Genomic DNA, 13,296 nt, shown 5'->3' on the forward strand with positions numbered 1-13,296 from the left:
GCGGCATGTGGGATCTTCCCGGACCGGGGCACGAACCCGTGTCCCCTGCGTCGGCAGGCGGACTCTCAACCACTGTGCCACCAGGGAAGCCCAAGAAATATTTATTTTATTCTGAACTGAAAAGTTGAGTTCTGGCCAAGGACGGCACTTTTTAACCACCAACAGCCCCAGAAGGTTCTGAGAGCGTGGCTGAAGTTCAGAAGCCGGATTGTTTTTGTCTCCTTTTCCTGGTGTTGAGGCTGGCAAGTGAATATAATGAAGATGTAAGAGTCACAGATTCACATTTGTTAAGAGGCCAAAAAAGCCCCTTCCCTCTTCAGATTCTGGGTGGCATGGAAATAAGTAAAATTATTTTGAAAGTTTGTTCAAGTTGTCTTTCTGAGATTTTGAAGCAAATTCTACATCATGAGGAAGGCAGCCTAAAAGATTTCAAGGTGCCCAGTATCCAGACCTTCTGACTATCTCCCCTCTCAATACCTCCCAGCCTTAGAACAGCTGCCCGTTTGCGGAGCTCCCTCCGATGCCATTCATGTGCTCCTCTGGGAGCGGCTGGGGCCCAGGAAGGAACACGGACTTCCCTGGGGTCCCAGGGAGCAACGGAGCCAGGACTTGAACCAGCCTCTTCTGCTTTTCCATTGGACCCACCTGTCGCAGGTACTGCTGGTCGCGGACAACCCCTCTGACAAGCCACCGTTTGTAGCAAAGAACAGACCTCCCCAGCTCTGCCTTCCTTCCGCACAGTCACACCACACAGCACGAGTCCGCACCTCCGAACACGGGAAACCATTTGGTAAGACACGAGTATTAAAAAAATAAGCTGCGTGACATTTATTTTGTCTTGTTAACATTAATATCTGTAGAAACATTTTTATTGTCAGTATAAAAATTAACAGGCTTTATTAAATACTTTCTCCAATTTCATAGCACGTTAAAAATCAGTGTCATCTCCATTCATGCTGCATGGCTACAGCAGAGTGAGTAGGTGTTTCGAAAGCAAAACACAGCACTTTCATATAGAATGGACAGCGTGGCAGTATTCTGACGCTGGCATTACGTGGGATTCTTTTGGTGAGGTCCTGCTAGGCGGAAGCAATTCCTTAAGAAGGTGGAAGGATCCCCCAAACTATCAGCAGAACAACTCGGTGTTTCCATTTTCTTCGACGGGACGTGAAGATTCTGCAAGGCTTCTCTGTCGCCAATGAATCTGGAAGCCATTATGAAGATTCGCCGAAGAACACAGGCTAATCTGATCAACGTGCAACTCAGGGGCAGAAGGCCAGCTGCCGGAGAGCAGGACACTCTGCTAGCATCTCAACGAAGGGCCCTCCTTGAGGAATGGACTAAGGCATCTTTTTAAGAGAACGGTGGTACCATTTGTCTTGGCGAGCCCAGTTAAACGTTTATGGGCCCAATGACAGAGCTGCACCAAAACAAAACGCCTTCTTACTAACGAGTCCTTTTTAACGTGGGCATCTAGGTGGTTTAAGAGCAATCACCTGACAGCAGAGTTGAAACACAAATAAATCAAAACTTCATTTTCCCCAAATCAGTCCTAGTTTGTAAATATTTCTCTTTTCAAAGGATCTGATAACTAGTTAAGTCCAAGCAAAAGGTTAGCTAGTCTGATGCGCTGCCGGCATACAAATGCCACTTAAATTACCAAAAAAAGCCAAAAAAACCCCCCAAAAAACTATAAACAATTGTTTTGTATATTACCAATTCATTAATAAATTAATGTTACACCATTTTCCCTGAAAGCAAAAGTATTTTTCCACCTCTGCTCGGTGAAAATTAAGAAATTCTGTGTAAGAACAGCATTTAGCAAATAGCTATTTAAAAAAAAAAAAGAGAGAGAGAGACCAATTCTCTAGGTGCATTGGGACATCCATTTAAAATCAATACAAAAAATAATTCCTTGTAAATATATAATATATATTTATACATAATTTGAATATATTTACATACATCCAGCACCTATATACTGCAATTGTGCTCTATAAGTATGTGCTGACATATATTTTCTCCATTTATTACAAAATTCACAAGCAATGCAGAATGCATGTTTGCCTTGAGTCTGGCTGGTCCACAGCCAGTACCCACAGTGGGTCATCAGAACGTTATGGCCCATGGCAGTCCATTGCTCCAGAAACATTCTTCTTCTCCTGGTGAAGATTACAAATTCTTTACACGTGTGCGGATTACTTTTCCAATTATTTACTCCTCTGATACATATACACACACAAGCCAAGACAACAGGCTCCCAGAGGCAGGGCCTCCCTGCTCAGTACAGCTAGGTTCCCGGTGCCGCCCTGTTTGCGGACGGGGGGACAAGCCCATTCATGTTTTAACACTGCCGTTTCTATGTGGATACTGAGGAAGACAGGGTTCGTAAGGCATGGGGTCCGGAGAGAAAACAGAATCATCTCCCGAAGAGCAAGAACTCCTTGTGTCAGGGTAACTAGGTGAATACTGTTCGAGAGGCTGACTGAGGTCCAAGTATTCCTGAAAGAAGGGAAGAGAGACGTTTTATTTCATCTCGGGTCAGGATAACAAGGTGAATACGGTTCGAGAGGCTGACTGAGGTCCAAGTATTCCTGAAAGAAGCGAAGAGAAGACTTTTATTTCAAACGCAGGCTCTTGAGACGTTGATATGGGAGTTGGGACAACATAGGGGCACCCCCAGCAGGTTGAGACCTGCCCACCCGGGCTTCCACAAAGACCACCTTGAGACCCCAACTTTATCTCCTCTAGGCTGCCCTTCACTTTTCTTCTCAAGCCATCTCAAATGAACTATCGGCAAGTAGGGAATGTTAACACCCAGCTGAGCAGCCACCTCGACGGGCGCAGACCCAAAGACCTGCTTGTTAGACCACACGGTTCAAATCCGCACCCAGCAAAATGGAAAAGACATAAGATGTCGTGGATGCCCGGGACCCCTTTCCATAGCTGAGACCATGAATATTTATTTCACGAATTACATTTTACTATTGTAGCTTCCAGGATAATTTAAGGGATATTTTTATGCCTTCATTCAGCAGGTAATTTCACAGATGCAATTCATTACTCTCAGACGCTCTCTGAGTTGAAAATGTAAACAGGTTCAAAAAAGGCTTGGATATACTCTGTTTGTTACATCCACAATGGACTGTCGGAGAACAGTTTAGGAAAATGCAGGTTGCGTTTTAACGTTTTGAAGGTTTGAAATTCAAAAAGGGCTCTTCTGCTCCCTGAAGTATCCATCGGTGTTGCTGTCAGAAAGCCCACCCGATGGCCCCTAGATAACATTGCTTCCGACTTAAGACAGGGTGAGAGCTTACTGCCTGCTCTTGTGTGGCCCGTGAGCTAAGAACGGTTTTTTAACATTTTGAAATGGTTGGGAAAAAAAATCAAAAGAAGAATAACATTTCATGGTATTAAAACTATGTAAAATAACAAAATTCACACTAAATTTAAATTTTAGGGTCCATCCAGTTTTATCTAAACACAGACATATTCATTTACACATCGTCCGTGGCTGCTTTCCTGCTACAATGGCAGAGTTGAGCGTTGCTACAGAAACCCACAAAGAGGCCCATAAAGCTGAAAGTTGACTGTCTGGCCCTTGACAGAAAAGGTCTGCAAAGTATGAAAAGATTTCTAAACTGGGAAACTTCTGGGCATCACTGCCTCAACTGGGCTAGCATGTTGGGGTGCTTCTGCTCACACCCCCAAAAGCCAAGGAGAATACTATGACACATGGTTTTGCTGAAGGGGGGCAAAAAGTGCAGACCACAGCACAACCAGCCTCAGTGTTATCAGAAAAGAGCCCACAGAATGTTGGCGACTATACATTTTAAAAGACAAAAAAACCCAAAAAAACAACAAAACCCAAACCACCCCTGTAATTCATCACCAGGTTTGGCAAGAAAAAGAGTCCCCATCCAAGAATGGGGGATGTGTCAGTTCCAACAACATCAGGAGGAACTGCACAACTGGAAACAAACACGCCCACCACATCAAAAGAGAACTTTTTTGCTTACAATGATAAAAATGAAATTTTGTCCTAAATGGAACCAATTTTCTCCAGCATATGGTAATGATTTTCAGAAGGAAAGAAACTTCGATTTTTATATCCGTTAGACAATATGGCATTCCGCTTTTTAATTTTAGGATGCTAGATGTAAATTTCAGGGTGAAAATGGGCCCACTTTAAATGTAAATATATAAATAAACAGCACAGAGCATGGACACAAGATCATTAAAATGGAACTTTAGTGCTTTCCCAGTTTCTGACTGAAGCCATAAATGTTCAGATCTGATAGGGAAAAAAGAAAAAAAACTAGGGGTATCAGTGGATTCCAAGTCTAGGGTTAAAGGAACTTATACTAGAAACAACAATTTTGGCAGGAGAAGAAAGTTGGTGTTTTTTTTTTTTTTTCCCTTGAACTGTTCCTTTCAACTTCTGAAGGTCAGCTGTATTCATTTAAATGCAATCTCTCCCTTTATCAGCTACAGTCAGACACACAGATAATATTGCTGGCTTAAGGCTTCAAATCACAATATTTGATTATTTTTTTTAAAAAATCTGTCTGAAACTATTAAATGCATTATTTTAAAATAAAGGTATTCTTTTCCTTCTAAAATATTTAGGCAATTTTAACCCGTTTTTGCTGTTATTAAGACAATTGTAGGGTTTTTCTCCCCCCCACCCCCCACTGTTTGGAGGAACACTATTCTACATCCTCATCAAATATCTCTAATTCGTTCACTAACAAGTTCTCCCTATTGTGGGGTTTTTCTGGCCTTGACGGGTTTATCATCTTTCCTGCTCAGACCACTTTGTTTCCACAACCAGAGATGACTCTCTCCGCATGGTGAAGCAGCCACTGACATGGCCGAGTTTGGACAATGAGTGACAAAAGAGGGTTTCTTTTGTTGATATAGATTATAAATATTTTCTAGAAAATAAATATTTTAACAAAAGGTATGAATTTTCACTTAAAGATCCTGTAAGTCACTCATTAAAGGAAACTCTGTGTACATTTACGCTGTGACCAGGCAGGGTCACATCATTATATAGAAGCTGGAATGTGTCACATAGAAGCTGTGTCATGTGTTATATAGAAGCTGGAATGGCACAACTTCAATGCATCCCATCAAGCTCATCAGTAACGGACCATCAGCAGCCCTCACCCTAATGACCAGGGCAAGGAACCCAACCAGCACAGAAACCCCAGCTCCTTCCCACACAAACCCAAACACTGCAGTCGGACATTTCTTTCCTCTCCCCGTCCCCCTACATATACGCACCCTGGACCCACCACCCACATGCCACAGTGAGGGGCAGCCTCAGGTGGGGTCCTCTGTCTCTGGTTTTGTGAGACAGAACTCTCAAGATGTAGTTCTGAGAAAAGTCAGGAGTTGGGAGGAACACGTAGGTTCACTCTGTCTGATCCCTGTGGAACAAGGATAAACTATACCCCAGAGTCCAACAGGGGAGGCTACATTTCAAAAACTGTGCTGGTCTCCCAAGCAAGGACCCTGGGCTTCTGGAAGGAGGTTCTTACCTCATTGGTTGTCAGTGTGAGAATTCGATCCAAGTCTTCTACCAACTGCTTGAAGGTGGGTCTCTGTGAGGGCACCGCATGCCAACAGTCTCTCATCATCATATACCTGGAAGAGATGGGTTTCCTTGGTGAATTAAATCCCTGAGTACTAGGGGGCATGGCTATAAAGCCAGTCTTAATAGTCAATGTGGAGAGATGTCCTCGATTACGAAAATGTATCAGAACTTCCCTAGCAGCTAAATTAGGGGGTGGGATCCACTTTGCCAAAAGAGGCACTGCTTGATTCCTCTGAAAGGCACTTGGGTTTACAAAAACATCACGTTAACCAAAACGTTTTAAGAAGGTATATATGCCATCAAAAGAGACACTTCCATGAGTTTTCACGGCTGACTTCTGGTATCCCTGTGGTAGTGACTTATAATAGGGTATCACATTTCCACGGCACTTTTGCACACTGTGGGAAGAGCCCTAGAGGAGCAGGCGGGAATCCGGTCTTCCCTCCCCACACGCCCCTGCCTGGACCAAAGCTGCTCTACTGTTATCTGCCTGACACTCTGAACAAAGGTTCCTCAGTTTTAAAAAACTGAAGTTTGAAAACTACGACTTTAAGGCAAGGTTCTTATGAATTAATCTGCTGTCACTGGGCTGTACCTTCACTTCCTGATTAACTCTTGGATAGGCCTAGGTTCCCCGGCCTTATCTTGAGGATGGGTTCCGACAGACCCTCTAAGGCAGCAAAAGCACCAGGAATGACAAGGAACACAATACAACGCAAGAGGGAGGGGATATGGGGATATATGTTTATGTATAGCTGATTCACTCTGTTATAAAGCAGAAACTAACACACCATTGTCAAGCAGTTATACTCCAATAAAGATGTTAAAATAAATAAATAAATGCCTTTATATAACATACTATAAAATGTGGCCATTCATCAGATGTCCACTGTACACCGAAAAGCACTCATGGGATTGCTGACATAAAATCCCGTGAAATGATACCCAAGAGACCGCGGTCTCTGGGACAATCCCTCTTCTTAGTCAATTCTGAGGGTTGGAAGGAGAGACTCCTTTATAAAGCACTGACGTTACTGCGCAAGACCCATGTCACCAACACAATGTAATTCCACTTAAAGTGCGGGGTGGGTTTTGCTAGAAAGCAGCTCATGGTTTTAGAGTCAGATCGGGTACTCTAAGGATGGCATCTGGACAAGTTTTTAATTCTCTGCACTAAAATATGGGTAAAATATAGGTAACCAGACGCTAGTTCATTCACCCTGAGGAATGTGGTTGAGGTCCATCTATAATAGCAATTTTCAATGGTCACAAAGAGGCTGCAGAAGCACCCATTCTCCACTACTCGCTGAGCAGGGGCCAGGCACAACCCACGAGGAAAGGGGGCAGCCCCAGGGCTTTTGAGCTTGTGTATGTGGGAAGCCTGATGTACCTTCCTGTCACTTTGACAACAGCAAGGTACAGTACAGTGGCCCAGGAAGATCACCGGGCTCGCTGTGTGAAGTCGGGAGCCCTCGGCCGGGCAGCCCGACACCCTCTGTGGTTTAAAGCTCGCTCCATACACCTCAGAAGGATGCTCTTTCTTTTGGACAGTCAGGGCTGTCCATGGAGCTCTCTATCTCAGTTCCAGGATTGGGCCCAGAAAGTTTCAGCAATTCTTCTTCTTAGGACATGTTTAAAAAACCAGGGGCCTTAGAAAACCAAAGTATCCAGGAGAAGCATCACTGGCGGGCAGGGGCTCCTGGGGCATCGGGAGAGACGACGGCCCTTACAGTTCATTGGTGCAGTTTGCCGGCTTATCCATCCTGTGCCCTTCCTTAAGCAGCTTAAAAAGTTCCTCCACGGGAATCCCTGGGTAGGGCGAGCCCCCTAAAGTGAAGATCTCCCACATTAACACCCCGAAGGACCAGCTGCAAAGAAGGGAGAAAGCAGCATTAGTAATCCATCTGAATCACAGAAACCTACTCACGCCCAGTTAAGAAAATAAACGCCCGCTTACTTCTTACATTCAAAGACAACTGACCGGGGCCCTCCTACAGTTCATCCAACTTGCCCCTTCCTGCCCCCAAAGAGCATCCCCAGATGACAACGAGAGGCTATTCTGATGGAATTTTCCATCAACAGACAAGTGATAAGTAAACCACCACTCTTTTGGGGGGCAGAGGGGAGGGTGGAGATTGGGGTTTTTTTTTTCCTCCTTCCATCATTCTCAAATAAAACTCTCTGTCTTAAGGCAAGTGTTATAAACATGAACTTCGAAACTGCAAAGCCCTTTATGCTCCTGTCCAGCTCCTCCGCCGGCCTATGTGCCTGACCCCAGGGCTGTGACCTACAGTATGAGCTGTTGACAGAATAAGGCCAGCACGCTAATTCTGAGAGGTAACAGCTGCCCAAGGTGGCCAGTGGACCATCCGAGGGCACAGAAGTTTTCCGACTTACTAAGGTCATGAAGGCAGTTAGCGCCGGGCTGGGATTAGGATGGAGGAGCCCTGTGCCCCAGACAAACTTCATACGAAAGAAAGCGAAAACATCTCATGGGGCACAATTTATACCTGACCGTGCAGAGACACATAGTTGGATCCGGAGCCTTGTTCAAGAGACTCACAGTTCCTGAGCTGATCCTGCATTTGTCTATGTCCCTGGAAATACACCCTCACTGATTCTGTTGAGTTTCAGAAATGAAACCGCCTTTGGTTTTGTGCAGAGCGAGAAGAGCAGCACAATGCAGGCAGTGTGCTCACTGCAGAACTGGGAATCGTAACACTTTCCTTCTAGGACTGCTGAAGAGGACCAGTGGCTATAGCACAGGATCCATGCCTGCCCCAGAAATCTTCCCACCCCCAGAAACAAGAATAGCTCAACTGATTTTTTAATTCATAGGAACTTGCAAAAAGTAGAACACAGAGAGATCCTCTGTACCTTTCACCCAGTTTCTCACAATGGTAACATCTTTCGACCACATTTCCAAAGCTGGAATTCTAAAATACCAGTTGGAGCCTGGCCCTAATAATAGCTTTAAGTGTATCACAATAGAAATATTGTATACTTTGCACTCTATTTCTGTAACATTATCAAGGATGCTACGACAAGATCAGAATTTTTTCAAAGGATAAACAGGGAGCGGGCCCTGTCGAGATCATCCTAGTGGACCGTGTCCCAACCAGCTTTCCCCTGTGAGGACAAACCTAGGACGGGGAAAACATGACAAACTACTCTCAAGTAGGAGAAGTTTAAGGGCGCGAAGAACATGCCAACAGCTTGGCAAATTAGATAGCAGCTTTGTACTTGCACATCCGTGAATTAGTTCAAGGGGGAGAACTTCCGCTCTGGCAGGAGCAGGTTAGCGGTTCCACCTCCTGTGCGCTTTGAAGCCGGGCAGATTAGTAACAGAGCATTGGTTGCCAGCCTACCATAAAATCCATCCTTTCTAAGGCCAGCTCCTGCACCTTCTCTGCATGTGTGAAATGCAGCAGGGACCAAAGAATGAAGGAAGGCAAAGAATGTACAAGATTTTTACAGCTCAGCCTGAGGGAAAAGGCAGAGACAAGGGAATTACTTACACATCACTCTGATGGGTGTACACTCTATCGAAAAGGGCTTCGGGAGCCATCCACTTGACTGGAAGTCGGCCCTGCAAGTGTAGAAGAAATGTAAAAACCAATATATTAAAACCGATTCATTTTAGCAGGTTCAACCGGGCTGTGCCCTGTTTATTTTAAGAGCTGACACTCTAATGGTTTTTGCTGGACAGTCATTAGCGCAGAAATAAGCTCCAACTGGGACTACACGGAGCGTGGGAGATGCACAGATTTGGACATGTTAATAAAATGTCGTTTCCTTGGATTCTCATCATCATCTATCTCCCTAGCAGGCCCTGACCAACTCCTAGGTGAAAATTAACCCAGAAACTCCCAGGCTCCAACCCTTGCTAGGAAAGTTCTTGACAAGGAGCCTTACGAAGATTCTTGCTGCTGACTACTCTGTATATAAGACTGGTTCACATTTACCAAGAGTATCTTAACTGTAGTCTAACTTTGCTTATTGGGAAGTTTATAAAGAGTAAGGCCAAAGAACAGGAATAAAAAGGCATTGGTCGTTCTAGCTCTGAGCAACACCTTTCACCTGGAACATTCCGTGCCACCTCTCCACCCCTTCCCGCTTCATCACTGCCACAGCTTACGTTTGTGGTCTTTTTGTAGTAGTCTATATTGTTGATATCTCTGGCCAGTCCAAAGTCAGCTATTTTCATCACATTGTTTTCTGTTACCAAAACATTTCTGGCAGCTAAATCTCGATGAATGCACTGAAATCGACAAAGAACTCATTTCAAAATGCTACAAGAATAAAAAGGTAACATACGCACTTCTTATAATGCAGAGAGAAAATACATCTTACATCAAAAATTGGTATTTCTTTTCTAATTAAAATAAAAGAACAAGGCCCCAACTATTTCAAAGAGCAAAGGTATAGATAAGAAAACACGTGCCCTTTTGTCTGCAGCTGACTGGTATCCTTCGTATTATGAACAGCTAAATGACCTCTTTTTTTTTTTCTTTTTTTTTGCGGTACGCGGGCCTCTCACTGTTGCGGCCTCCCGTTGCGGAGCACAGGCTCCGGACGCGCAGGCTCAGCGGCCATGGCTCACGGGCCCAGCCGCTCCGCGGCATGTGGGATCTTCCCGGACCGGGGCACGAACCCATGTCCCCTGCATCGGCAGGCGGACTCTCAACCACTGCGCCACCAGGGAAGCCCTAAATGACCTCTTTTAATGCCACAATTATTCCCCCTCTGCAGTTCCGGACACTGCTGCTTTCTTGCTCATTTTTGAAACTGTCCCCCCGCTGAGTTCTAAACCCATCCCTTCTCGATGTGAGTGAGCTAAGGCTCACTCTTTCTCTTTCCCCGATCCCTCAGATTCCTTGGCTTTAGCTTCTCTCTCCCTCAAAATAGAGGACCTGTCCCATTACTTTTGTGTATTTCCACATATCCGCATGGCTTCCATTCTTAGATACATACAGAAGACCTGCAAATCCCTATCTCTAACCTGACCTCTCTCCTGGGATCCAGATTCTCATTTTCAATAGGACATTTCCACATTGACATCCCTTTGGCACCTTTAAATTCAAGGTCTCTACTCAATTCTCATTTTCTTGGTCTTTTTCGTATACACCTGAGATATATACAGCTGAATTCTTTACACACTCCTCCCAAATTCTTTTGATTTCAACCCCCAAATGCCTCTCCAATTTGTCCACCCGGCTCCGTTCCCACTGCTAAGCCCTTAGTTCAGGGTCTCATCACCCTTCCAACAGGTCTCCGTGTTCAAACTCAGCACTGTTGCATCTTCTCTGCTTCCCTCAAATTATGTTTCTGAGGGAGCTGATCACATCTGTTCCAGGCTTATATGAAGGCTAATGCCTGTCTATTCATATTCTCTGTCCAGTTCTCACCCAACACCTGGTCCCCACACGGGGCCCAACCTGTGTCTGCCACATACACGGGGGCCAGATGCTGAGATGCTCGCTACAGGGCAGCTGATTTACGGTTCCGATACTAACTCTTTGGTCTCAGAAAGCTCTAGTCATTATAACTTCTATGTCCCCTTTCTACAAATGATACGTTTTTGTAAGCTGCTAAAAAGTGTTTTAGCTGTACTTTAATACACCAAGATTTTACCAGGATACATGATAATTAGGGACCCAAATCATCACCTCCTAGTTTTGGAAATGGTAAGGTATAAAGAAGTGAACAAACATCCCTAACAAACACTTTTACACAGGTTCTAGGCAAAGGCTAACTGTTATATGAAGGAGAGAGTCTTATCAACCGATCTGACATGGGTGAAATGGGGCTGATTTGAGATTGATACTCCACAACATGGTCCATTGAAAAAGGAGCAGACCAAACTCTCTCTGAAGAATAAATGCGGGATAATTTTTTTCTGCCCACCCTCCAACTATTCCTTGTTTTTAATCTGCTTCTGTGGCTCCCTGGATGGGCCAAGATCATTGAAGGGACGGCAGGAGAGCCCCACAGGCATGCCTGTGCCCGGCCAGAATGGAAGCAGGAAATGTGAGAGCTCCCAGAAGCTGCCCGGGGATCCAGCTGGGGCGGGAGCTGTGTTCCTGGTTTTGGAGGCCTCTTCAAATTGAACTTCCAAGCCCTGGGCCAAACTCTCCCAGTGGTGTGCTCCCTGCCGACACAACTCTGTGAGTCTGGCAAGCTGTGTGGTCAGAAGAATCTGACTCCCTGTGCGTGGGGCTCTGACCACACATAAGGGCTCAACTCAAGAGTCACTACGACGGCGACCCCCATTTTCTCCAAGAGAGCCAGAACTCAGCACCAACCTCCCGCATCCCAGGGTGCTAGGAAACACCAAAGCCCACCCTCTGGGCTGAACAAGAAGAGACTTGGAACCAATACCAAGAAAAAGAAAATAATCAAAGTCAAGCCAAATTCCCATCATCTGCAGAAATCTGAGTTATTCTCCAGTGCAAAGAGCTGACCATTTTACATAACTAGGGCTCTCGGACTGTTTGGTGTTCCATTTCTTCAATAAACAAAGGTCAACGGGTCGCTAAGGGAGGGAAAACTAACACCTCTATGACCCTGACAGTGTGCTGGGTGCCTCTGCACAGCTGATCCCATTAAATTCCCACAGCAACCTATGAGATGGGTATTATTATAGCCATTTTACAGATGGGGAAGTTAGAGCTTGCTAAAAAAAGAAAAGCCAAACAAACAAAAACAAAAACAGCTGCTCGAGTTTAACACCTGGGAGGTTTAACTGGCCTTAGGATTTTGTAAAAAAGAAAAATTAGTGTACTTTGCACTGAAAATAGAAAGGTTTCCATAACTGGTAGAAGGCTCAAATCCCACGTCACCTAACTGTACACATCATGGAGTTTCTTAACTTGTCCACCCCCAGCGTCCCCAGGTCAAGGGCAGGACTGCGGGTTCATCTCTACATTCCCAGCACAGAACCTGACCCAGTAAACGTCCATTGAGCTGAATTCCTAATTACACTCCATCAGCAATGAACCAGATGTCTCACCCAACAGTTCCTCAGGTGTGTCTCTAACAAACTTATCGCCATCCACCGGGAGGGAATGGGTGTGACGGGGCTGACCTGTCCCCTGCTTCTTCATTTTCCACTGTCAGGAATAAGCCCTCCATTTTTGGAAGCAGGTTCCACTCAGGGGACCATTCTTAAGATCTTGGTCTAGAACCTGCTTCAAACCTGTTCTAGGTCCTTAATCGCCGGTGGCCTTCAGCAAAGAGCTTTGGAAACACAACCACAAAGCCTTAGGAAACAGAACTCTGTCCCCTCTATCCCACCCTGGGTTAGCAAACAAAGCCCCAACACAGGGCATCTCAATGGTCCTCTTCTCGGTCCAGGGAGGCAGGGAATACCTGAGAGCAGGATAGGTGGGTAGAGAACAAAAAGGCCAGGTCTGGGACCAGCCACTTTACTCTCCAGGCTGACGAGTCCCCAACTCAGAAATTAGGACAGTGACTTCCTCATACCTGGGCTCAAAGCTTTCCTGGCACTTCCAAACACTCCCCTGCATCCTTATCCATAAGGTGGGGATTTAAACACACCTGTTTCTGTGTTGTTCTGGGGTTATGGACGATACTGTATGTAAAATGCTTGCTCCATGCCTGGCAGACATTAAGCTCTCACAAAGTGGTAGTGATTAGTAATGATGACAATTATTATTATTACAATACTATTA

At 45.1% G+C, this 13,296-nt stretch overlaps 1 protein-coding gene across 19 annotated transcripts in view; it reads right to left on the reverse strand.

Moving 5' to 3' along the window:
• Positions 1–813: 813 nt before the first annotated feature.
• Positions 814–13,296, reverse strand: part of FGFR2 (fibroblast growth factor receptor 2) — a 103,706-nt gene continuing 91,223 nt past the window's right edge. For 13 of the 19 annotated variants that reach the window (XM_024755997.1, XM_024755995.1, XM_024755994.1 and 10 more), the window contains 5 exons: positions 9,741–9,863; positions 9,121–9,191; positions 7,333–7,470; positions 5,547–5,652; positions 2,338–2,502 (listed from right to left, as the gene is read on the reverse strand). In XM_024755997.1, the coding sequence (XP_024611765.1) occupies positions 2,338–2,502; positions 5,547–5,652; positions 7,333–7,470; positions 9,121–9,191; positions 9,741–9,863 (603 nt within the window). The other 6 variants (XM_024755998.1, XM_024755983.1, XM_024755982.1 and 3 more) reach the window with 4 other exon arrangements.

Source organism: Neophocaena asiaeorientalis, unplaced genomic scaffold (genome assembly GCF_003031525.2).
Source record: "Neophocaena asiaeorientalis asiaeorientalis breed wild unplaced genomic scaffold, Neophocaena_asiaeorientalis_V1.1 scaffold85, whole genome shotgun sequence".
Classification (NCBI taxonomy): Eukaryota; Metazoa; Chordata; class Mammalia; order Artiodactyla; family Phocoenidae; genus Neophocaena; species Neophocaena asiaeorientalis.